Genomic DNA, 23,672 nt, shown 5'->3' with positions numbered 1-23,672 from the left:
TTCCATAGGCACACTCTATGTGGTAGCTGAGGAGCCAGGCATCTGTGCAGTCCGTTCAGGCCCTCATGTCCAATGGATCCATGAGACCTCCTCACTCCCAGGCCAGACCCCTCGATAGCTGCGGGTCCGGCCTCCTCCAGCTGCTCTCAGTAGCCAAACCCAGAGTGCCTACAGGTGACGCCCTTCACCCCTCTCTCCTGGGGGATCCATCTCAGTGGGCCTTCCGGTGTTATCGCACCTCGTTGTCGATCACGGAGGGGCACTGCTGCCGGGCCTCCAAGGCTATGGGGCCGCCCTCCTTAGTCCGGACGGTGGTGTAGCGAGCAAGCGCCAGGCCTCGGAGCCCGACCAACGGCCTCGTGGCGCAGGCCCTACACTGCCAGGATCGCCTCCTCCCCCTGCCTCCTCACTTGTGGGTCTTCGCCGTGGTCCCCGGGCAACCCGTCAGCTCCAGCGTTCCCCTCAAGGGCACAATGTCTATCAGCAGTAACCCGGGCGATCCCGGCGGGTCTGCGCACCTCCACCAGCTGCGTCACTGCCCATGGTGCCGGGATAGTTACAGGCCTCCTCTTCGGCCAGGCCCAAGCTCGATGCACGCCGTGCCGTGGAGACTCCTCCAGCGCTGCCCTCCGGCCGGTGTTGCCCCCGATCCCTTCACTGAGGCCCCCTGTGCGGGCCAAGTCCACAAGAGCTCCGCTCTTCCGGCCCGCAGGCCTCCGGAGACCCAGGCCGCAGCCGCGGCTTCGCATTTTAAAGAATCCAAAAGAGCCTGGGGACATTTAGATAATGTCCTACATCAACCACCATCTGGCTTTCCACCAACTACCCAGACATTCCAATCTGCCTCCCTCGCTCACGTTTCCCACATTTGACAGAGCCGCAGTCGAGGCCGCTCTTTCTCCTACCTCCTAGTTCTTGAATGACCACCCACTCCACCTACGAACATCCCCTTCACTCGCCAACTTCAGGAAGGAACTCAAAACCTGTCTCTTTGGCTGAGGCTCACCGCTCCCCAGCGCCTGGATACCCCCCGGGGTGATAAGCCGTGCTTAACGAATACTGATGGATTGATTGAATGATATTACTATATCACATATACACTCTATACTTCGAAAAAGGAGACAGGAAATAAATCACTTAGCTCCCAAAGTGCTGGAGGTAATTCATATTCGCTTTTTAAAGTTAATATTAAAAACAATAAAACAAAAACAAGCACACAGGTTTATCACTGAAGACAAGTAAACTATTTTAGGCGGATGTGAACAAAGTCCATGGTTTTTGTGCAGTCACTCAAAGTGAAGGGAGCCAGTGGGTAATGTAGTCCGACCCATTGTCCGTGTTGTATGCCGTGGGGGCAGAAGCAAAATGTGAATGACCATTTAACTGATCAGTGGATGAGCCAGCTGACCAAAAGCCCTCTTTGTATGTATATTATGTATCGTTTTTTGGGAAGATAAACAATATTCTGGCGAGAAAGATAATAAAGTTATCTTAAAGTTCAGACCTAAAAAATGTGTTAATGTATGTTTTGTATTGTTTTTGAATATTCACAGACTGCCTTCTGAGTTTGATGCTGGCTTATTGTACTTTATTTCTCAGCATACATGTAAATTAGCACACTTGTGCAATGCCACTTGAAAGGTACATCCTAAATAACGTCACTGTTTTTGCATTAAGTTAAGGGTTTTGTTTTTTTGTGATACCATCTTATTTCACAATAACTCAGGAAATGATTCAGTGACGACCTCGCTCCCATTCGTTTCTTTGTAGGTCTACGTTGCGACGTTTGCGGTGTCTGCCTACGCCTCCAGCTTCTACAGAGCGGGAAGCAAGCCTTTTAATCCCATGCTCGGAGAGACCTATGAATTCACCAAAGAAGAAAAAGGCTTTAGATTCATTGCAGAACAGGTAAGGTTCTCCCTGGCATTTTGAATTTATTTATTAATTAATTTATTTATTTAATGAGTTTCATATAGCGCTGCCTAGACACGAAGGTACCAGAGCACTTTACATCAGGTTCCACAAAGTTACGAAACGGGGTCATGAAACAGCTGAGTTAGGTTGTTGCTGAAACTAGGCGCTGACACGAGGCTCAAGCAAAAGAGGTGCATTGTTGCTATTCCGGCATCCAGTATTTCATGTGCCTAATGAAGTCGCTGCTCTATAGCTCTTTTTCACGATTTGCCTTGTGTCAGAAACACTTCCAGGACCAATACAGCTGCTGCATGACGTTGTTTCATTTTTAAATTGTCATACCAGTTTTTGATCATTCATGGAGCAGAACAGAGGACATGGATTTTTAACTATTTGAAAAACACAGTAGGCCTCCCAAGGCGATGCTCATAAAAGGGCTCTATATAATAGAATAAAACCACATTAGGGAAAAATGGAGAGTGGGGTTGGAGGGTGTGGTTAGGTCATCGATGCAGTGTGGACCTGTTTCGACTGAGTCTTGTTTTGCATCGATGGCATCATGCCACATGATATGCTGTATGTGGTAACTGAAGCAAGCGGGTGATATGGGTTGAGACCATGTAGCCGGAGCTGTACTAGACTGCACACTGGGCAGTTGTTTTTTAGGCATTTACATATATTACATTTGCATATATTTACTTAACATTACACATGTTTATATTTTGAGTGACAGAGAGATAAAGAGAATCTCAACTGTTAGTCAAGGTTGCAAAAGGCATTTGCATTGCTTGGGCACATTTTTTCATATTATTGCTGCACTGTACATGTTGAATATCAAAGGAGCGTTCCATCATTAGTAGTGGGGGAAGTGGCCTTAAGCAGATGTGGGAACACCTTTGTCTCTACTACCAATCCTAGCTTAAGACCAAACTCTTTTGCGTTGCTGAAAATGTGCACTATCTAGAAAGTAGCGCATTGTCCGTTCACCCCCGTGGGAACTCTTTGGGAAGGCCAATGGTGTCAGGTGTCCCCTGTTCCTTTCCCACTTATGGGTACAGTCACAAAACAACTGCCCACCAAATGGAGGTCTCTGCCCCACCTCTACCCCAACCCCCTCCAAGAATTCAAAACCCTTTCTGTCTCTTTTAGTGCTGTGTAGTCCTCTGTGCAGATTGAAGTTTGCGCTTGTACTGGAGACAGCACTTTTGTTGTCGTCTTCGCTGAGCGCCTCAACCTCTCAGTGCACCATAATAATGTAACCTGGCACTCTCAGAGAGGTAGCGAAGAATTGTATTTCTGCACCCGCACGCCATCTGCATTTCAGTAGCATTTGTTCATAAGCACAGATTTCCAAGTAGATGCGCTTCAGCCTGGAGTGTGAACATTTTCTAAAAATTGTATACAGCTTTGTTCAAATTACTGATTTATTTTGCCCACAGGTTTCTTCTATCCTGCATTACTACAGTCCTAACACTTTTCTGAAATCAGAAGGCATTTTATTTTTTTTGTTCTAAACAGAAGAGTCCTTTTGCAGCTATTCTATAACCATTTTTAGAGCGAATTGAAAAAAGTTGTAATATGTGGCAATCCAATAAGCACTCATTTCTGCTATTGCTTCTGCCTGGGAGTACTTGTGTGCAATCATAATTACACATCCATTCACCAGAATCTATGAAAGGCTACTACAGAGTAAAGGGTACTTGCACCTACATTCATATTAATGCCAAAACATACAGTAGCATTGTAATGACTAGCTTTTCCCCATTTAAGGACCAACATTTTAAATGCAGTGGTAATATTGCACATCCTAATCGCAGTATCATTTGTACCAGATCGGAGTATGACCACTGAATTTATGATAGGATCCCAATAAGGTGCTTTGTTTAGTTCATGGACAGTATTTGAAAATTGTTTGAATGAGTTGATATAAAGCACAGCTCATATCGCTACGTTAATTTCATGATTTCCAGGGACATCAGATAACTAGGGATATAATAACCAAAGCATAAAAAGGCACAAGACTAAAGATTGTAATTTGATTATATATGTGCACTTGAAAAAACTAATTGTCTGTAGGTGCAAGATGGAATAAGAAATCTCGATATATACATTTAGTTGCAGTGCACATCACGGACGGTGTCCATTAGAGGTTAATGTTCAGAGATTGGAGAGAAAATTGCTTGTCGCCTATATGAAAAAGGAAAACATTTCTTTGAAAGATCATTTGGAAAGTAATCAACAAATGTTTAGATAAGAGAGCTAGTTTTACTTTATTAAATATTTACAGTACTTAGCTATATCTTATGGTTCTTATAAAACACTATATGGTACTCTACAGTCACCTCAGAGGACTGTTTGGTCCTGTATAACAGAGGTGTGTTGATCTGAGTTTGTGAAGGATTGGGTATCTCCATACCATTCCTCAAAACAGTTACCTTCGTGAACTCAGAAGATGATAAACTTGAAAACAGGGGATTCTAAACAAATCTTATAGTGTCTGCTGTCCCACCAGCAGATGCCGTCCATAGGTTTATGTCTGGATTGTTTTAAACAGAAAATGTCGAACTCTTTTCTTAAACTGTCCGAAAGTCAATTCCAGTCCATGAAGAGCGAACAGCAAAATGTATCTGGCACATTTGAGATTGCTTTAAATCTTGGAATCATTGAGAATCCACATTTTTGGGAAGCCAAATTCGAAAATGTGGTTGTGGACACATTTTCGATATAGTGATCCATAATCTCCTTGTGAGTCAAATACATGGACAAAGGACTAAAATAAGTTAAATGGGCAAGGAAAGGGTGACACACAGCACACAGGAGATGTGGCTTTTGTGCACATTATTAAGAAGTAGAGCCACTGTATTTTAAAACATTGGATGCCTCTTCAACCATTGCTGTCATTGGCATATTATGGGTGTCCTGGCAAAACTAGGCGAGAATTCTTGAACGTGGAAACATATATTGATAATAATAATAATACTTGTTTCCCAAGTTAGTTTCCCATTTTGATCTAAACCTGTTGGTGCATATTCCAGAAATGTTCTTTCAGCTTCAAACTTCTTAGGAGGAATAAAAACAATTTTTTAAAAGTAATCTGTAGTGTTTAACTTTTGGTCAAAGGAAAGCAATTTGAAGAGTCAGTTTTCTATGGATTATCTATTACATTTACAATTAATGTCCGTTACCTCAATGCTTTCACATTGTGGTACGCTATATCTCGGATTCACAGGGTGCTTGCTTGCCATTACATTGCAATGTTTTACTTTGTGGCTACTGTAGTTTGTATTTTACAAACTAAGCATTTTACGAACTTATTAACCCTTTCGATGCTGATGACGAGCTCAGCTCGTCATCACCCACGGGTGTCGTGTGCTGATGACGAGCTGAGCTCGTCATGAACAAATGGCACTAGGGATTTCCCAGCACAGGAGGGGGAAAACGCCTAGCAGCCAAGGTGTTAATTTATATGCATTAAAGGAAGTGTTTATCATTTTATGCTGAAATCTGAAAAGAAAAGTAACATGTTATGACTAAACTACGAGTCTGTTTTCCATAGAACTCGCGTTCATAGTTTTATGAGAAATCACAATATGCATTTTAAAATGGCCGCGTTTTCCAACTTTGTTTACCAGTGACCAAGACTGCTTGGCAGTCGAAACACATTTGGTAGCGGCAGAGAATAAAATTTAAAAACTGCACACAGCATTGTCATTTTTTAAAAATTATTATTGAGACTCAGCCCGAGCAGTCTATAACGACGACGCAACTCTCGATTTGGAGGGGCAAGGAATGCTCGAGCACAGCAAGAGAAAACATATATATATATATATATATATATATATATATATATATATATATATATATATATGTATATGTATATATATATATGTATATATATATTCACTGAAAAAAACACAGGTTTCAGGGACGTTATGGTTAGTTGGACATTTCACTCGTACAAAACCAGAGAAGTTCGGACGTTATAGTTAGTTCAACTAACTATAACTCACTCCCACACAATGCCCTGCTGATGACGTCACATATTGTATAATTCATGACATCACTGATGACATCACTGATGACATCTCAAATGACATCACTGATGAAATCTCAAATTACATCATCCAGTGACTGTGTGTTTCTATAAAGTTTAAATATGTTTTATAGATTTGTCAAGGTCTATTGAAGAATGAGTGGGTGTATAAGTGTCTGGATGGATGATTTAGTAGGTGCGTGACTGACTATAAGTGAGTGATTAAATGTGTTTAACTGAATGCATGGATTAGTGACTGCTACAGACTTTCACACAGTTTAGTTTGGTAGTTGGTGTGTAAGAAGTTGCATGGGTTGGTTAGTAGCTAAATGCGGATCTATAGGGGTTATTGATTGGTTGTCTGAGTATCTGTATGGGTGCCTGAGTGTCTGTGTGGGTGGGTGGGGGGTGTGACTCTGTGCATAGATGTGTGAGTCGATGTTTCACTGGGTGTATGGGTTCAAGAGTGCATCTGTGAAGGGCTGTATGAGTGAGTTTGTGTATGGGTGTGTTGGTTCTGTGAATGGATGCCTCAGTGGTACATGAGTGAGTAACTGCATATGTGAAAGGCAGTATATGTGAGTGTTGGAGTGTATAAATGATTATATATGTCAAGTCAAGTCAAGTCAAAGAATTTATATAGCGCTCTACATACCCAGAGGGTCTCAAGGCACTTGAGGAGGGGTGGGGAATTACTTGTCAAATATCCACGTTTTAAGTTGCTTTCTGAATGCTAGGTGATTCTGAGTAAGGCGAAGGTAAGTGGGAAGGGAGTTCCAGGTTTTGGCTGCCAGGTAGGAGAAGGATCTACCTCCCATGGTGGATTTGTTGATGCGAGGTACAGTGGCAAGGGCTGAGTCGCTGTATGGATCAGTATGTGCTTGTATTTGTTATTGTAGAAGAGTGTAAATATGTGTTAGTATATGTTTGAATAAGTGAGGTGGTGTGTGTATAACTGTATAGGTTAGTAAATGGGAGTGTGATTGATTGTTTGCATGAGTGTCTAGGCGTGTGAGTTACTCTATGAATGAGTGGCGGTGTGTGAGTGTCTGTATAGGTATGTGAGTGCATATGATAATGCTGTATTGATGGTGACTGCATGTATGAGTGACTGTATGGATGAATGAGTGGATGTGTGTGTAGACCTAGGAATTAGTGAGTGGGTATGTACTGACTGGTATTGGTGTGTCTATGGTTTCAAAAATGGTAGTCTATATTTTAGAGTGGGTGTATCAAATGTTATATTAGGGTAAGAGGAGGTGCATCAGATAATCACATGGACGATGTCATCAGTGATGTCACTGACCATGTCATGAATTATGTAATATGTAACATCAGCAGTGCATTGCGGAGGCGCTAGTTATAGTTAGCTGAACTAACTATAATGGCCGAATTTCTCTGGTTTTGTACGAGTCAAATGTCTAACAATAACGTCCCTGAAACCTGTGGGTTTTTTTTCAGTGAATTTCAAAGGTTTTTTAAATGCCAATTTCTAACTATGCCTACAAAAGTAGGACATGTGAAGAAAGAGGAAGAAAAGCACAGAAAGAAGCAAGACAAATACAGAAAGTGCCAACAGAAGTCCAGAAGGACGAAGAAAAGTGCAGGAAGAAGCAAGAGATGTGCAGAAATAACCAACAGAGGAGCAGAAAGTCCTCCTGTGCCCCCAACTCTTTGCTGATGGGTACTGGTGGTAACTGACTGACTAACCAGGCCTAGTGCCAGTGCTATGCTAAAAGACATTTAGAATACAGTGAAAACACATACATACACTAGGGAACACTATGCATTGGGGTACCCTTGTGATTAGAATGACCTCCTCTGTATTTGATATGAGTCAATGCCTGGGCCATTGCATGAGTACATGCATAGTGACTGGATAATTAGAGTGCTGCAAGGTGTCTGCATGGGGAATTTATAAGTGCTGGGGTTTTGGCAGAGCAATTAGATAAGTATATGGTGCTGGCAGAGTGATTGGAAGAGTGCACAGGGAGTGACAGAGGGATTGCTGGACTGCATGGGTAGTGCTCTGGGGTTTGTAGCAGTGCATGTGTTAGTGCCTGGGCCCTTGCATCAGTACATGGGTAGTGAATGGATGATTACAGTACTGTAAAGAGAGTACTTGGTGAATTTATAAGTGCTTTGGTTTTGGCGGACTGATTGGATAAGTACATTGTGCTGGCTGGGTGATTGGAGGAGTGCATAGGTAGTGACAGGAATATTACTGGACTGCATAGGTAGTCCTCAGGGGATTATAGCCCTACATCTGTTAGTGCCTGGGTCATTGCATAAACACATGGTTAGTGACCGGATGATTAGAGTGCTGCAAAGATACTACATGGTGAATGTATAAGTGCTAGGGTATTGGAGCAGTGATTGAATAAGTACACCGTGCAGACAAGGTGATTGGGAAAGTGCTCACGTAGTGACAGGGGGGAATGCTGGTGTGCATAGGTACTACTCTGGCGATTGTAGCAGTGAATGTATTAGTGCCTGGGACATTGCATGAGTACATGTGTACTTACAAATTCACCATGCACTCTCCTTGCAGCACTCTAATCATCCAGTTACTCACGCAATGGCTGTGTACTCATGCAATGGCCCAGGCACTAACTCATGCAGTGCTACAATCCCAAGAGCACTACCCTTGCAGTCCAGCAATCCCCCTTTGACTCGCTGTGCACTCTTAATGCAATGACCGAGGCACTAATACGTTCACTGCTATAATCGCCAGAGCAGTACCTATGCACTCTAGCATTCCCCCTGTCACTTCCTGAGCACTCTTCCTATAACCTTGTCAGCACTGTGTATTTATCCAATCACTGCTCCAATACCCTAGCACTTATAAATTTACCATGTAGTATCTTTGCAGTACTCTAATCATCCAGTCACTAACCATGTATAAGGAGAGTGCATGGGGAATTTGGAAGTACACATGTACTCATGCAATGTCCCAGGTACTAATACATTCACTGCTACAATCACCAGAGCAGTAACTATGCACTCCAGCATTCCCCCTATACTCTGTGAACACTCTTCCAATCACCTTGTCAGCACTGTGTACTTATCCAATCACTGATCCAATACCCTAGCACCTATACATTCACCATGTACTCTGTTTGCAGTACTCTAATCATCCAGTCACTAATCATGTACTTAGGGAATGACCCAGCCACTAACAGATGTAGTGCTACTATCCCTTGAGGACTACCTAGGCACTCCAGCAATCCCCCTGTCAGTCTTTGACTACTATATGTGTTATAGTTGTTTTTATTAGTACATGGTAGTGCTTGGTGACTGGAATAGTGCACAGGGAGTGAAAGTGTGATTGCGGGACTGCATGGGTACTACCTGGGGAATTGAAGGAGCAAATAAGTGTGTAAGTGTTAGAGGACTGTATGGTAGTACATAAGGGATTTTACCAGTGATCAGTTAGTGCCTGGATCATTGCATGAGTACATAACTACTGACTGAAACATTAGAATACTGCAAGGGGAGTGCCTGAGTGAATTTATAAGTGCTTGGGTATTGGCAGAGTGTTTGGATTAGTGCATAGTAGTGGCTGAGTGACTGGAGGAGTGCACGGGGAGTGACAGGGTGATTGCTGTACTGCATGGGTACTACCAGGGGAATTGCAGGAGTGAATGAGAAGTTTGTAGGTGGTTAGAGGACTGCATGGGTAGTACACATGGATTGTAGCAGTGCAAGTGTTAGTGCCTGGATCATTGCATGACTACATGGGTAGTGACTGGATGATTAGAGTACTGCGAGAAGAGTGCATGGTGAATTTATAAGTGCTTGGGTTTTGGCGGACTGATTGGATAAGGACATAGGACTGGCTGGATGATTGGGGGACTGCATAGGGAGTACCAGGGAGATTACTGGACTGCATAAGTAGTCCTCAAGGGATTGCAGTACATGGGTAGTGACTGGATGATTAGAGTGCTGCCAGGAGAGTGCATGGTGAATTTATAAGTGCTTGGGTATTGGCAGAGTGTTTGGATTAGTGCATAGTAGTGGCTGAGTGACTGGAGGAGTGCACGGGGAGTGACAGGGTGATTGCTGTACTGCATGGGTACTACCAGGGGAATTGCAGGAGTGAATGAGAAGTTTGTAGGTGGTTAGAGGACTGCATGGGTAGTACACATGGATTGTAGCAGTGCAAGTGTTAGTGCCTGGATCATTGCATGACTACATGGGTAGTGACTGGATGATTAGAGTACTGCGAGAAGAGTGCATGGTGAATTTATAAGTGCTTGGGTTTTGGCGGACTGATTGGATAAGGACATAGGACTGGCTGGATGATTGGGGGACTGCATAGGGAGTACCAGGGAGATTACTGGACTGCATAAGTAGTCCTCAAGGGATTGCAGTACATGGGTAGTGACTGGATGATTAGAGTGCTGCCAGGAGAGTGCATGGTGAATTTATAAGTGCTTGGGTTTTGACGGAGTGATTAGATAAGAACATTAATTCCCCTTGAATCCTGAGGGACCCTGGGGGCCAACTAGCCCACCAGGTACCTCCAGTAAGCGTCACAGAGCTGCGTTCCAGAGATGTATAAAAAGGGGCATGCACAGGGAGTGACAGTGCGATTGCGGGACTGCATGGGTACTACCTGGGGAATTGAAGGAGCAAATAAGTGTCTAATTGGTTAGAGGACTATATGGTAGTGCATAAGGGATTGTACCAGGGATCAGTTAGTGCCTGGATCATTGCATGAGTACATAGCTACTTACTGAAACATTAGAATACTACAAGGAGAGTGCCTGAATTAAGTCCCCTTGAATCCTGGGGGTTCCTTGGGTTCAAATAGCCCACCAGGTACCTCCAGTAAGAGCCACAGATCTGCGTTGCAGAGAGGTATAAAAAGGGGCGTGGCCCTGGACCACCTCTCTGCAACGTAGCTCTGTGGCGCTTACTTGAGGTACCTGGTGGGCTAGTTGGCCCCCAGGGACCCTAAGGATTCAAGGGGAATTAACCCCCCAACTTAAAACACGCCAGAGGGCCTGTTTGCACAGTGGTGAAGGGGGAGGGAGGGTAGGGCCTGATGTGACAAGTGTGAAAATGTTTCCTGTGGTGTGTTTTAAGTTGGGGGATTAAGTCCCCTTGAATCCTGAGGGTCCCTGGGAGCCAACTAGCCCACCCACACAGGTTTATGTATTTTTTTTAAAAGCCCCGGGGAGTGGCGGTCCCCTGGGCAGCAGGGGGCCGGGTGCCCCCGCAAATAATTAAAATAATTAAGAAAAGATCCGGGGTGGCGGTCTCAGGGGCTGCGGGAGGTCCGAGTGCCCTCTCGCACATCATTGAAACAAAGCCTTGGGGTGGCGGGAAGTACATTTCCCTATATCTGTACCTTAAAACACACTTATTAACCCTATACACTACCCTCAAAACAATTACTAGACCTGTTCATTACCTATCTCTGTACCAAAAAAAACTTACTCTCCCAATACACTACCCATTCCTGCACCCTAAAATGCCATTCACTACCCATCTCTGACCCGAAATAAAACCTTACTACCTCAATATACTACCTATCCTTGAACAATACAAACACCTTGCCACGCCTAGACTCTACCCATCCCTGGACCCTAAAATCCCTGTACTGCCCCAATACATGATCCATCTCTGAACCCTAAAAACACCCTACTAGGCCAGTACTCTACCCATCCCCGATTGCTAAAAAAACTCTTAGTAACCTTAAAAAAGCAAACTTTACTACACCTTATAAAACCTTTATCACACCTTAACACTATCCATCCTTGAACCCTAAAAACCCTTTATTACACCCACACATACCATTCCTGAACCATAAAAACGTTTGGTTACCTCTGTAAAAACTCAGAAAATTGAAATCAACATAAATGTTTGGAACGTTTTAATTAAATACTCATTTAATATTTACTTAAAATCAATTTGACAATTTTACTTAAGAAAACAAAATGCTGACATTTATATAGATGTAATACTTCATTTTAATTATAAAAATAATTTACATTTAATTTAGATTTAATAATTACCTTTAATATTTTAAGAAACATAACTTTCTAAATAAAATGTAAATACGTTTTTATATGTATGTTTGTGTGTGTGTGTACATCTTTTTTTGTGTGTTCCAAAGTGTTTCACTGTTACCCCAATGTACTGTCTTTTGTTGATGGTGTGAAGCCTCTCAGAAAATACTCCTGTTTCCATATGCTGTACAAAAGTAGGCAGCACTCCGGGTTGTGATAATCACAACCCAAAGCGTTGCCTATGTTTATGCTGTATATTTACGTTAAACTAAATTCTTGTTTACTTGTGAGCTTAAGTACCAAAATATAAATATATTGAAATCTAACCTGCGAAGCACTTACCTGCTATGTAACAACCCTCTAAATACTGACATCTTTACCATTGCTTTTGGCTTACAGATTAGTACTTTGCCTACAGGTTTTAAAGCTCATTAGCCGTGGACTAAATAAACATGCTCACCTCCTTTTGTACCGCTTTTCGCCGCCACAAGTGTGGCAGGGTATGCTCAGACGTGAGTCCCTTGCTCACTTTGCCACTGGATTCAAGCAAGCCGGGCTGAAGACAGCTGGAATGCCAGAAACCGGTCCTCGGAAGCTTGTTTCCGGTCCAGGGAATACATGGCTTGGCAGTTCGGGCTGGACTGTTCCCATGAGGCACAGGGTCAGACTGATTTGCATATAGCCATGTATGAACTTGGGTGGCAGAGTGGGCTAAAGAACAGTGATGGATTAAACCCAGATCTTTTGACTGGGTGTGAGTGTTTGATTGATTCAGATGCTCCGTCCATCACCACCCCCTTTTGTACCGCTTTTGGCCGCCATAAGTGTGGCAGGGTATGCTCAGACGTGAGTCCCTTGCTCACTTTGCCACTGGATTCAAGCAAGCCGGGCTGAAGACAGCTGGAATGCCAGAAACCGGTCCTCGGAAGCTTGTTTCCGGTCCAGGGAAGACATGGCTTGGCAGTTCGGGCTGGACTGTTCCCATGAGGCACAGGGTCAGACGGATTTGCATATAGCCATGTCTGAACTGGGGTGGCAGAGTGGGCTAAAGAACGGTGATGGATTGAACCCAGATCTTTTGACTGGGTGTGAGTGTTTGATTGATTCAGATGCTCCGTCCATCACCACCCCCTTATGTACCAGTTTTGATCAGAAACCTTACTCTGGTGTGAATGTGTTATGTTCTCATGTGGGCATTCTGTATTTGAATTCAGAAATGTATGTAATTTTATTTCAGTATATTTCGCTAAACTATCATTTAATAGGCACTTTTTAGTGTTACCCCTTTCACTGAAAAAGTTATATTAGTCTATACCTTACATTTCAATGAACATTTCAATTACTATTTGATTGTAAACATTTTCATTGAAAAAGTATACATTTACAATTAAACAAACCACTACTTTTGTTTTTTATTTTTTATAATGCACTTTTAGAAATGCCTTAAAACTTTACATCTACCCCAGTCCTCTCCTTAATCCTTGATAATAGCCAGGATAATTTCCTTACTTCACATGTTTGGTTTCTAGCCCTTAATTAAAACCTAAGGATTCCCATCCTAGTATCTTAACCTTACTGAAATATTAGCTTTAACCTTCTTCATACTACTAGAGCTGGCTCTTGCATGACTACAATTCCAGCCTTAATCCTTTCCTTATCATAATTCACCCCTAACCTTGGCCATAGTCATAACATTGATATTGACACAAAAGCTTGACCTTAATGTGACCATAGCAGTAATTCTTCCTTTACCCGTATCCTGGCTCAAAAGGTAATGTTATATCTACCCTTGCCCTAATATATAAACCTCCACAACAGGCCATATTATTCATAATGTCCCCTGAAACCCCTTATTATTAATACCCATCCCAGTCAGTTACTATAAAAAGATAAGTGTTGATGAATTCAAGGTCACCAACTTCAGTCAGTCCCAACCTCATCAATTCTTCTGTCCGAAAGCCTTGCTGAATAATGTCTTTCATGATATGACAACCACTTTGGACATCCCTTCCCAACTGAAACTCTGGAAATTAGAGGCAGACAATCCCTCAACAGGTGCTATAATGGGGAATGCTAAGAAGATTTGAGAAATGAGCAGAGTTATCCAGGTTCACTATAGTATTCATTAGTTCAGCATGTTTTACTACAATCTACAAGTCCCCTGATCTTCTGTGAGCATTCTAGGTTATGGTGTAATGAAAATGAAAAACAAGTGCTGTCCTAACTGATTTCTGTAGAATGCTATCCACATACCTGTCCCATGTTGGGAAATAACAAGTCCTGTTTTCTCAATAGAGTGGCAGTGTCTGCAATCCTCAACATGTGATCATTTATTTTACAATTGCCTCCATACTGATGGAAACAGTGAACATATTTAAAAGACTCTGTTGCCTTATTGATTACAAAAATGCATAAAACCCCAAAGAGAGGAGGATATGCAGTGAAAACGTCGATGAGGTTGTATGTCTATAATTTAAAAGGATAGATCATCATCAGACCACTCCTTGTTCTGAATGCAAGCCCACAAAGGGCCTTTCTCTGGGTCTTTTAATTTCCTAGAAGAGCTATGATGTCCATAGTGTCCCTATTACTCTAATATATACTCATAAATGGCCAATAGTAGCAAACATTTGCAATGCTACGGTCTCGCCTTTGCAATAGTTCGAGCTATTGGCATTGTAAATGACAACATTTTTATTTATTTGTTGGTTTTGAAAACCGATAAATGAATGGAATTGTCATTTACAATGCCAATAGCTTAATCTCTTTCAAATGCGAGACCTATTGCATTTGCAATGCAATAGGTCGCGTATTTACGCGAGTTTGAGCTATTGACATTGCAAATAACAATGCGTTTTATTTATGTTTAAAAAAATTAAACATAATTAAAATGTCTCTCCCACTGCTGTCTCTCACACTGCTCTCTCTCACAATGCTGTCTCTCTCACACAGTAGCAGAGAGTAGTAGTAGTGAGTGAGTAGTAAAAAGATAGTAAAGTGTACTAGAGAGTAGTAGAAAGTGAGTAATCGAGAGTATTAGAGAGTAGTAATGAGTGAGTAGTAGCGAGTAGTATAGAGTAGTAAAGAGTTGTAGTAGAGTGTGAGTAGTATAGTGATTTGCAAGTAGAGAGTGAGTTTAGAGAGTAGTAGAGCGAGTAGTATAGTTAGTAGAGTTGTAGAGAGTGAGTAGTAGATAGTAGAGTGATTAGTAGAGTGTGAGTAGAGTAGAGAGTAGTAGAAAGTGAGTAGTAGAGAGTAAGTAGTAGATAGTGCGTAGTAGGAGTAGAGAGTGTAGTAGAGTGGTAGAGTGAATACTAGAGAGTAATAGTGGTTAATAGTGAGTAGTAGTGAGTAGTAGAGAATGAGTAATAGAGTGAGTATTAGAGAGTTGTAGGTAGAGCGAGTAGTGAAGATTGAGTAGTGAAGAGTGAGTTCTGGGCCATCGGTCACCTTTAGCTAGCCCCTCCCTCTCCCAACCGACTCCCTCCCAGACCCTGATAGGAAACAGCCAGCCAGTGAGGTGAGAGAAAAAGTGTAAGGGTGCGAATGTGAGTGCATGCAAGAATGAATGTGCGATAGAGAGACTGGATGAATAAGCGCACTCGTCTGGGCATAGGTGTCGATGTGAGAGATGTGTGTGTGTGTGTGTGTGTGTGTGCGCGTGTGTGTAAGTGTGTGTGTGTGTGTGTGTGTGTGTGTGTGTGTGTGTGTGTGTGTGTGTGTGTGTGTGTGTGTGTGTGTGTGTGTGTGTGTGTGTGTGTGTGTGTGTGTGTGTGTGTGTGTGTGTGTGTGTGTGTGTGTGTGTGTGTGTGTGTGTGTGTGTGTGTGTGTGTAAGAGATTGACCTCCTAAATGCGGTATAAGTGATGTCGCTCAGCCGCTTCCTGCCCTGCTCTCCCACTCTGCCGCTACCAACATATGCGCATCCATTTCACTCATCTCCTCCTCCTCCTCGTCCCCCTCACCCAAACAACTGTTCTCAGCCATCGGTCACCTTTAGCTAGCCCCTCCCTCTCCCGTCCTCAACCGACTCTCTCCCAGACCCTGATAGGAAACAGACAGCCAGCAAGTGAGGTGAGAGAGAAAGTGTATGGGTGCGAATGTGAGTGCGTGCAAGAATAAAAGAGTAAATAAATTGCTTTATTTTTCTCCCTGGTGCAAAATTACAGCTTTAATCTGATCTCTGAAGGCGCCTTCCCTACTTTGATGAAAACATGGAGCAAACTATATTTTTGACTTGTTTTGCTACAGTGCAAAAGTTTAAGTAGGGGCCTAGTTACACTGTGAATATTTTAGCAACGGGGGGGGGGGGGAATATCGCCCACAAGTCAATGGTTTCTTGAGGAATCGGGATTAAAGACTAAAGAAAGTGTACTTAAACAAGTGTTTCTGTACAGTCTTAATCTGATTTCGTCAATAAATCCTCACTGCCAAAACCAATAGCCACATTCATTGTGAATTAGTTGCTTGTGGGGGTATTCGCGGCATGTCCCACAATAGCAAGAATTTTGTCACCATCAGAATTCGGGGCATGCTTGAAAAAATGTCTCCTTGGAACAACTAGTGCAGGATTTTGGCCAGAAATATATGCTGTCCTTCAGATAGTGTTATTTGCATTTTACCATTGCCTACAACTTAAATAGCAATTTGCTCCCTGTAAAAAAAAGGGAGAAAAGCAATAAAACATGTTGTGTGCATTTCAATGTAATTTTTTTAGTGACATCAAGGGATTCGTATAAAAATGAAAAGCGCAAAACTAAATTTGTGCTTCTCTTTTTTTAAATCGTATTTACTGCAACAGAAAAACGTAGCGCACCCCACTTACGTTTTAAAATCAATTATTGACTAACAGTATCACACAGGCTGGGCATACTACCGTGTTTGGTGCTAGTTGGTGCAGCAAATATCAATATATGTTCCCCAAAATGTGATGTACTCTATTCATCGACACCGGGAGGATGAACAGTTGAGTGAACATTTGTGACTTATTAACCGCACTCAGAAGCTACAGCAGGTGAATGCGCCACTGAGCTAGTATCTGGAATAAGAAGGCAATCTAATCGGTTCACAGCACTTTTAAACTGTTTATAATATAAAGAAATGGAGATGCATTGTATTTAAAAGTTTATAATGAACACGACACAAATATACAGGCGTAACATATTTAGTACACAATTTCTAGCATTCAGCTGCTGTTTGAATATTTTTCAAAAGTCAGTAAATTCTCTGAGCTAAGAGGTGATTTGGACCGACGTGGGCACTATATAGCTAAGTGACGTCAGTGACAGCGAGTAAAGACAGCTAGTCACACCCGCTTTTATAAAACAATCGCGGATCTCCATAAATAACACAAACCTTATCCGGCACCAGTTGATTCTCTGGTAAACGGCTTTGTCTTAATTGCTGGGGGTCTGTGGGGTGGAGGGGGAGGCGGGGCAAATCTATTTTCGAGCGCCTTACTGCAGAAGGTGATGGGCGCTAATTGCCCCCACCAGCAGGGTGAGAGCACCCCATGAAACTCATACCCACAAAAATAAAAGGCCGCCTGACATTAACTGCACATTGTTTGTTCGACACTTTAATTGTGAGAGGAGGATAAAAGCGATTGTTTAAAAAAAAAATATATATATATATATAGACAGTACGGAATTTTGGGGAAACGAGACGAAAAGGTCAAAGGAGGAAATTAAAAAAGTAGCCTTTTGTGAACGATAAAAAAATGAGGAGTTGCTTTTGCCAGTATGCTAAAAATAAAAATACATTGACGAGATTAGAGTTTTGTTGCTAAGAACGTTTGATGTTCATTTGTTTTAAGAGGCTTAGGAGAGGTGTTTTGCCTATTTTTACGCCTCTACACAAGGTCCCGGTACCCAATTTCTCTGCATGTTTTAGTTAGTTCATGTGATCTTTTTATGGAAATTGAATGACTACATAACTGCTTTTAAGAGCTTTGAGGTACAGGTTTAGTAAATGACTCGCATTTAACTTCAAACGCTGCCAGGGGAGCACACTTTCACACCTCTCCGACTATCAAGCGTTAATAAAATTGCAGCGCAGTGGCCCTCCTTTTATCAACCACAGACGGATGAAAGGCTGAGTATAAGACTTTGAATGGCAACATACTATCCATACTTTCAACACAAATCCGAGCAGAACTTAACAGCTGGCGCTTAACCTCCTGAGCTATTTTAACCAGTCCACGTCACTGTCAGTACTAGAATAGCGAACTTTTCATTTGTTTCATGTGTGAACTGTATTCCCGAAAGGATGTTATCTTTAGGAATGAGCAAAGGTCTCGATTTCAACAAAGTTTTTGCAAAGTGCACGATTTTCTCTCTGATGACCCTTTGAACATTGCTACAGTCAATTGGAACAAAGCGCGTGGCAGAAGGGGGGAGGCGCGCGTGGCAGCAGGGGGGTGGAGAGGAGGTACACAAGGGCCGAAAGGCAGAAATGTAAAAACAAGCGCCCGACTTCCTGCTGGCATAAAAAGTTCCTTATCTTCTTTATGGGGACATCTAGACCCATAAAAAAGATAAGAAACCTTTTACGGCAGCAGTAAGTCAAGTAAGCTAGTCTGAAAAGGATGGGGCTTACAGAAAAAGAAGAACGTCACTAGGACCTCTTCTCCACTGGCTGGCCACCGTTTAGGACGCCAGCTAATGGAAAAGAGGAGTGGGGCTTAACCTCTCTAGTGAAAGTTCCTCTATCTCATTAAGTCTCGCCAGCTCGACTGCGCACGTGCGCAGTCTTTCGCAGACCGAGACCTAAAAATGGTGTAGTTGTCAGTTTATTAGTTAACCCATTCCACAAAATCTATAAAAAAGGGACTTGGCTATGGCCCTCTGTGTCTCAACAGTTGATGCCCTTTAGGGCAAAAAAAGAAGCCTGCTGTAGGTCCCCTGTCCACACAATGAAAATAACAGTGAACAAACAATGGAGAGTCTTGAGAAGTAGACAAAGTAACCTTGCTGACATAGCAGACACCTATAGGACTGTTTACTCCACACCCACCAAAGTTTTTTGAACAAACTGACCAAACTATTCTGTGGGGTTTACCCTTTGTCATAGGACCTCACCTTTGTGTTTGTGGTCAGATTCAAATATTTAATTTTGAAGGCTGGCCTTTCCAGTGTATGTTATAGAATGCCCTACTCAGGCATCTAACACAGAACTCTATTTTAGAGATCAAATCAAGATCAAAACCAGCAGAACCCATCCTATGGAGCATCTTCGAGGATCCAGCAGCAATGGCAGAAAAGAACATGAACCGAACTAGACACCCAAATAGAGCCAGGACAATTGTTTTAGCTAAGACTTTACCCCTGGGAGCAAAGTAACCCTGGGCGTAGGACTACGCTACGCTCGCCAAGCGTGCGTAGTTTGCGCTACTACGCACTATGCGAATTGCATGTAGCACAGTGCAAAAACACGTAGCGTAGCGGACATTTTTTGCTTGCTCGAGGTCCTCAACATCAAGATGGTGACCGCAACCGAGCAAAATCAACATCCTGGCGAGACTTTTTCCTCGTTCGTGATCAGCAACATCAAGTTGATGATCGCGAGCGTGGAAAATAAACCTCCCGGCAAGATCCTCAACGCAGGGAGGTCAGGTTTCTCATTGCGAGTGGTTGCGTAAACTATCAGTCCACGATGAGAAAGCTGCTGTTCGAATACAAATCTACTCGAGCGGCAGAAAAAAGGCATCAATTACATCACCGTAGACAGTAAACACTTTAGATGCACTTTCTACTGATAGGTCCTGAAGAATTGCTAGCTAATTTCTTTAGAGCGAGAAACATGTCGAACAAACACAGCACATACTATACCGTCACTCTTAATCTGGAAGCATAACATTCCAGCAAGTACCGGATAGTTTCCTTTTAATTAGAGCAGGGGACCCCCAGAATAAAGTCATTTCCCGGTACCCCAGCTTTATTTTAACCCACACTCACACGTCTACGCAGTACTGGCCCCACACCCGCACTTCATCTAAACGGCAGTTGGATAAAGGATCTCCGCCAAAGAGCCCCTCTTTGAGGTGTTGCCCGTTGGGTATTGCACTGCCGACCCAACGAGGAGCAAGCCCAGATGATGAAGCATGACACCTGAAAGGGTGTGTGAGGGCATTACATCCAACATAATGGATGCCCATATGTAGGAGTTCTTGGGACCCTACACCATACTTTACACCTAAGATACACATACATTTCTTTTTAGTTAAGAACAGACCAGTATACTTGTAATTACTATTGTCCTTAGGGCACGACTGTGGCTGGACCTACCACTCCTTCGAAGTGGTGATTGCCCTTCTTCCAACAGACCTCTCCCCTTTTTTGTAAATGATGAGGCTAATTTTACACACCTTGCCAAGCCCGACAAGGATCCAAATTGCCTATCCTATCGCCCCATTTCATTGCTTTACATGGATATTAAGATTTGTGCTAAATTTGTTATGAGTTGACGAGACAATTCAATGCCACATATGATCCATCTGGGCCAAGGATCACTCAATAGCAAGCAACAACACCAAGAAGGTCATAGATATTGTTAGTAGGAAAGGGAGAGAAGTGATCATCCTGTCTCTTGATGCTGAGAAAGCATTTGACAGAGTGGACTGGGAATGTTGCTTGATGTGGTGAAGCGATTTGGTTTGGGCACTAGATACCTTGGTTGTAGCTGCCCTATACGGCAACCCACAAGCAATGGTAAATGTCGATGGCCAGTCTTCAGCCCACTTACACATAGGTGTGGGCACCTGACAGTGATGCCCCCTTCCCTTAAATTTCATCCTCAAGCCTCTTCTACTGAAAATTAGAGATCACCCACTATAAGGGGCATTGACGTCTGCCAATATATATTTCAGCTGACTACCTTCACAGATGACATCCTCACCTTAACTGAAACCTTGCAGTCACTCCGGGCCCTCACTCCACTACTTGAGGAATATCAGCTTGTAGCAGGCCTCTAAATCAGCATGACTAAATCCAAACACCTGGTGCTAGTTGGAGGTGGTACCCTTGAACCTCAAAACACAACACCATTTCCCTAGACTCTAAATGGCATTAAGTATTTTGGCATTTATCGCCTGATTTCTGGCTTCTTCCAGAATCAGTGCTTAATTTATGCCACTGACACTCATTTTGGGGGGTCCCACACTTCTTTTTCCTCATTAGACATTTCCTGAGAGCAAAAGAGGAAAACAATTAGCATAAGGGAAAAAAGGAGAAAGAGAGTGAAGGAAACACCATTACCAAGGGCGAGAACAGGGACCAGCAAGAGTGCGATAAAGGGATAGGGAGTGTCTGGTATTTGATTAGAGCCCTGACATGGACTCCAGCGTTAGTATTCATTCCACCAGTGTCAGCCTTGAGCTTCTCAGCAGAGATTTGGGCACTTGCCCTCATTTGCTTCCAAATTAAGCATTGGCCAGGATCAACTTGAATAGCTGCTCCGAGAAACCAGTTTGACTCTGGCTGTTTGGAAAAACTACACTCTTCAGTGGGCGTAATAGCTGCAGTGAGATCACTTTACTACTGTAGATCTATCATTCTGACACTCCCTCTGAGGAAGGAAGATGTTGTCCAACCTATATCTGGGATGGTGAAGAGTCTGAGACTCTCTGCAAAGGCTTGCATGTAGTACTTGCAGGATGAGGGTTGGGAGTGCCACACCTGTGTGCTACTACCAAGCTTCCCAACTAAGATACATGATTGAGTCGTTGAAGGGGAAAAGCAAAAAGTAGGGGTACTTTTTTTGTCAGACTCTGGCTGCCAAGCCACTGGGTGTGGTGCCCTGACGCTCTACAAGCTTTAAAAACTGACTTCTCAGTCTCCCCAGTTATTAGAGCGGCACTTGGGGTATGGGATTCTATAACAAATAAAAGCCTTACCACATTACCATCACCCCTTATGCCAATAGCTGATAACTGATTTTTCACCAGTGGATCGAGACGGGCAAGTTCCAGATTTGGGGACAGAAGGGATGCTTCGAGCATCTACTCTAGAGGCACCTTGAAATTATTTGAGGAAGTTAAACAAGAACATGGGATCCCTGAGATGGAACATTCTATTATATTCAGATTAAGCATTGGCTAGTTCAGATTGGGGTCAAAGAAAGCCATTAGAGAGCGAACACGTTTTGAAAAACAACCTTCAGCACCTATCCTCCACTAAACACCTAGTCTCTCAAATATATGCTCTTCTCAGCCCCCCCGTGAACACATATGAGCTCTGTTTTCAGATACAGTAATCCTTCAAACCAATAATTCTGTTAGACATGTTGGCGTAAAGAGACACTACAAAATACGGTTTCCTGGCATCTTACGCCTGCACAGCCCAACACTATAAGTTAGGTGTTTTCCTGCACCTGCTGGGGGGGTTTGTGGCGAAGTGGGTTCCCTGCTTCGTTTCCTCTGGTCTTGCCCATGGTAGGAGGATTACTGGGATAAGATCTTTTAAGCCATGTCGTAAATCCATGGGCAGACCAAGACAAACTGCCTGAGTATGCCTTGATGAGCAGACCCACAGAGTGGGCTATACCCCGAGTACACCCTTTGCATGCCTCAGCAGGAAAACCAGTATCTCACCTCTTACTGGTAGCCATGTAATTCATCTTGTCATTATGTGGGCAAACCACCAGATCATCATATGACCTCCCTTTACACATAAGCTTTGGACTCTACTAGGGTAATAAATAATTGTGTATGAATTAGCAGAAAGGCCCTCTTAACAATGGTTGCAATCCAGTTTTTCTATACCTGAAACTAGACTATAGGAACCTTTACCTGACTGCAATACTTGAGAACATTTGCCTTTGTTTATTATGGCACTATATCCCGATTTGCGGCATTGTCCCTTCAAGATGATTGAAGCGTGACAGAACTTGCAGTTTTACAAGCGAGTGTTAATGGGTCTAGGCAGGTGGTGTGGGAGATTTTGGTAGAGGGGAAAGAGTTTGGGGGCATAAGTTCAAGTTCATATGCCCACCTTAGCGTTGTTCCATATATTCACTCAATTAACAATAAAACTATTGAAAAAACAGGCCTAACTCGAGTAGAGAGCATACCTAATTATAAACAGAAAAGTTCCTGCTGTGAAAGTTAAATTCATAGGAAGTAAAAACATGCAGAAAAAAAGCTTAATGAACATTTCTTAATGTCCAGAATCTGTTGTCGCAGTTGATATTCTTGCCTGAAATCTCACACGTGCTCAATTGCCAAGACTATTGTTGCCTATAGCGAAATTTCTTGTGCAGGAGGTACTGTATTGCGAACAAGGTAGAAGCCAAAGGTAGTTCTATAGTTACTATTGCTTTCAACCAAATTGTTGAACCTCGCCTTCCTTTTTAGATCTGACTACAAGCAGCTTTCACTGTCTGCCAAATCACATATCAGCTCAAAATACAGCAAGGGGTTTTGTGTCAGCCCCCTCTCTTCAGCAACGCCGCAAAAACGCTGATAGGACCCTTAAGGGAGCACTTATAAATGCACGCTCTATGTGCAAGAACGCTCAACATGCATATGACCTTATTGCTGAAAGGGATCTCGATTGCCTAATGGTAACTGAGACGTGGCTCAAAGACTGGTCCAATCCTGATATAGTTAATGCCCTACCCCCGGGCTTTCTAATTCAGAGATTGGACCGACCTCATCAACGTGGAGGAGGATTAGCCATAATTTATCGTGACTCCTTTAAATGTGCCACTGCG

The 23,672-nt window shown here is 42.9% G+C and overlaps 1 protein-coding gene across 1 annotated transcript in view; it reads left to right on the top strand.

Annotated features, from left to right (window-relative positions):
* The window catches only part of OSBPL3 (oxysterol binding protein like 3), a 909,495-nt gene that overhangs the window by 706,334 nt on the left and 179,489 nt on the right, over nt 1-23,672 (top strand). Inside the window, exon 17 of the mRNA XM_086941688.1 lies at nt 1,771-1,908. Coding sequence (XP_086797814.1) covers nt 1,771-1,908 — 138 coding nt within the window. The remainder of the gene's footprint in view (nt 1-1,770; nt 1,909-23,672) is intronic.

Source organism: Lissotriton vulgaris, chromosome 10 (genome assembly GCF_964263255.1).
Source record: "Lissotriton vulgaris chromosome 10, aLisVul1.2, whole genome shotgun sequence".
NCBI classification, from domain to species: Eukaryota; Metazoa; Chordata; class Amphibia; order Caudata; family Salamandridae; genus Lissotriton; species Lissotriton vulgaris.
Note: the sequence above shows the minus strand (reverse complement) of the source record. Positions and strands in the feature narration are given on the sequence as shown.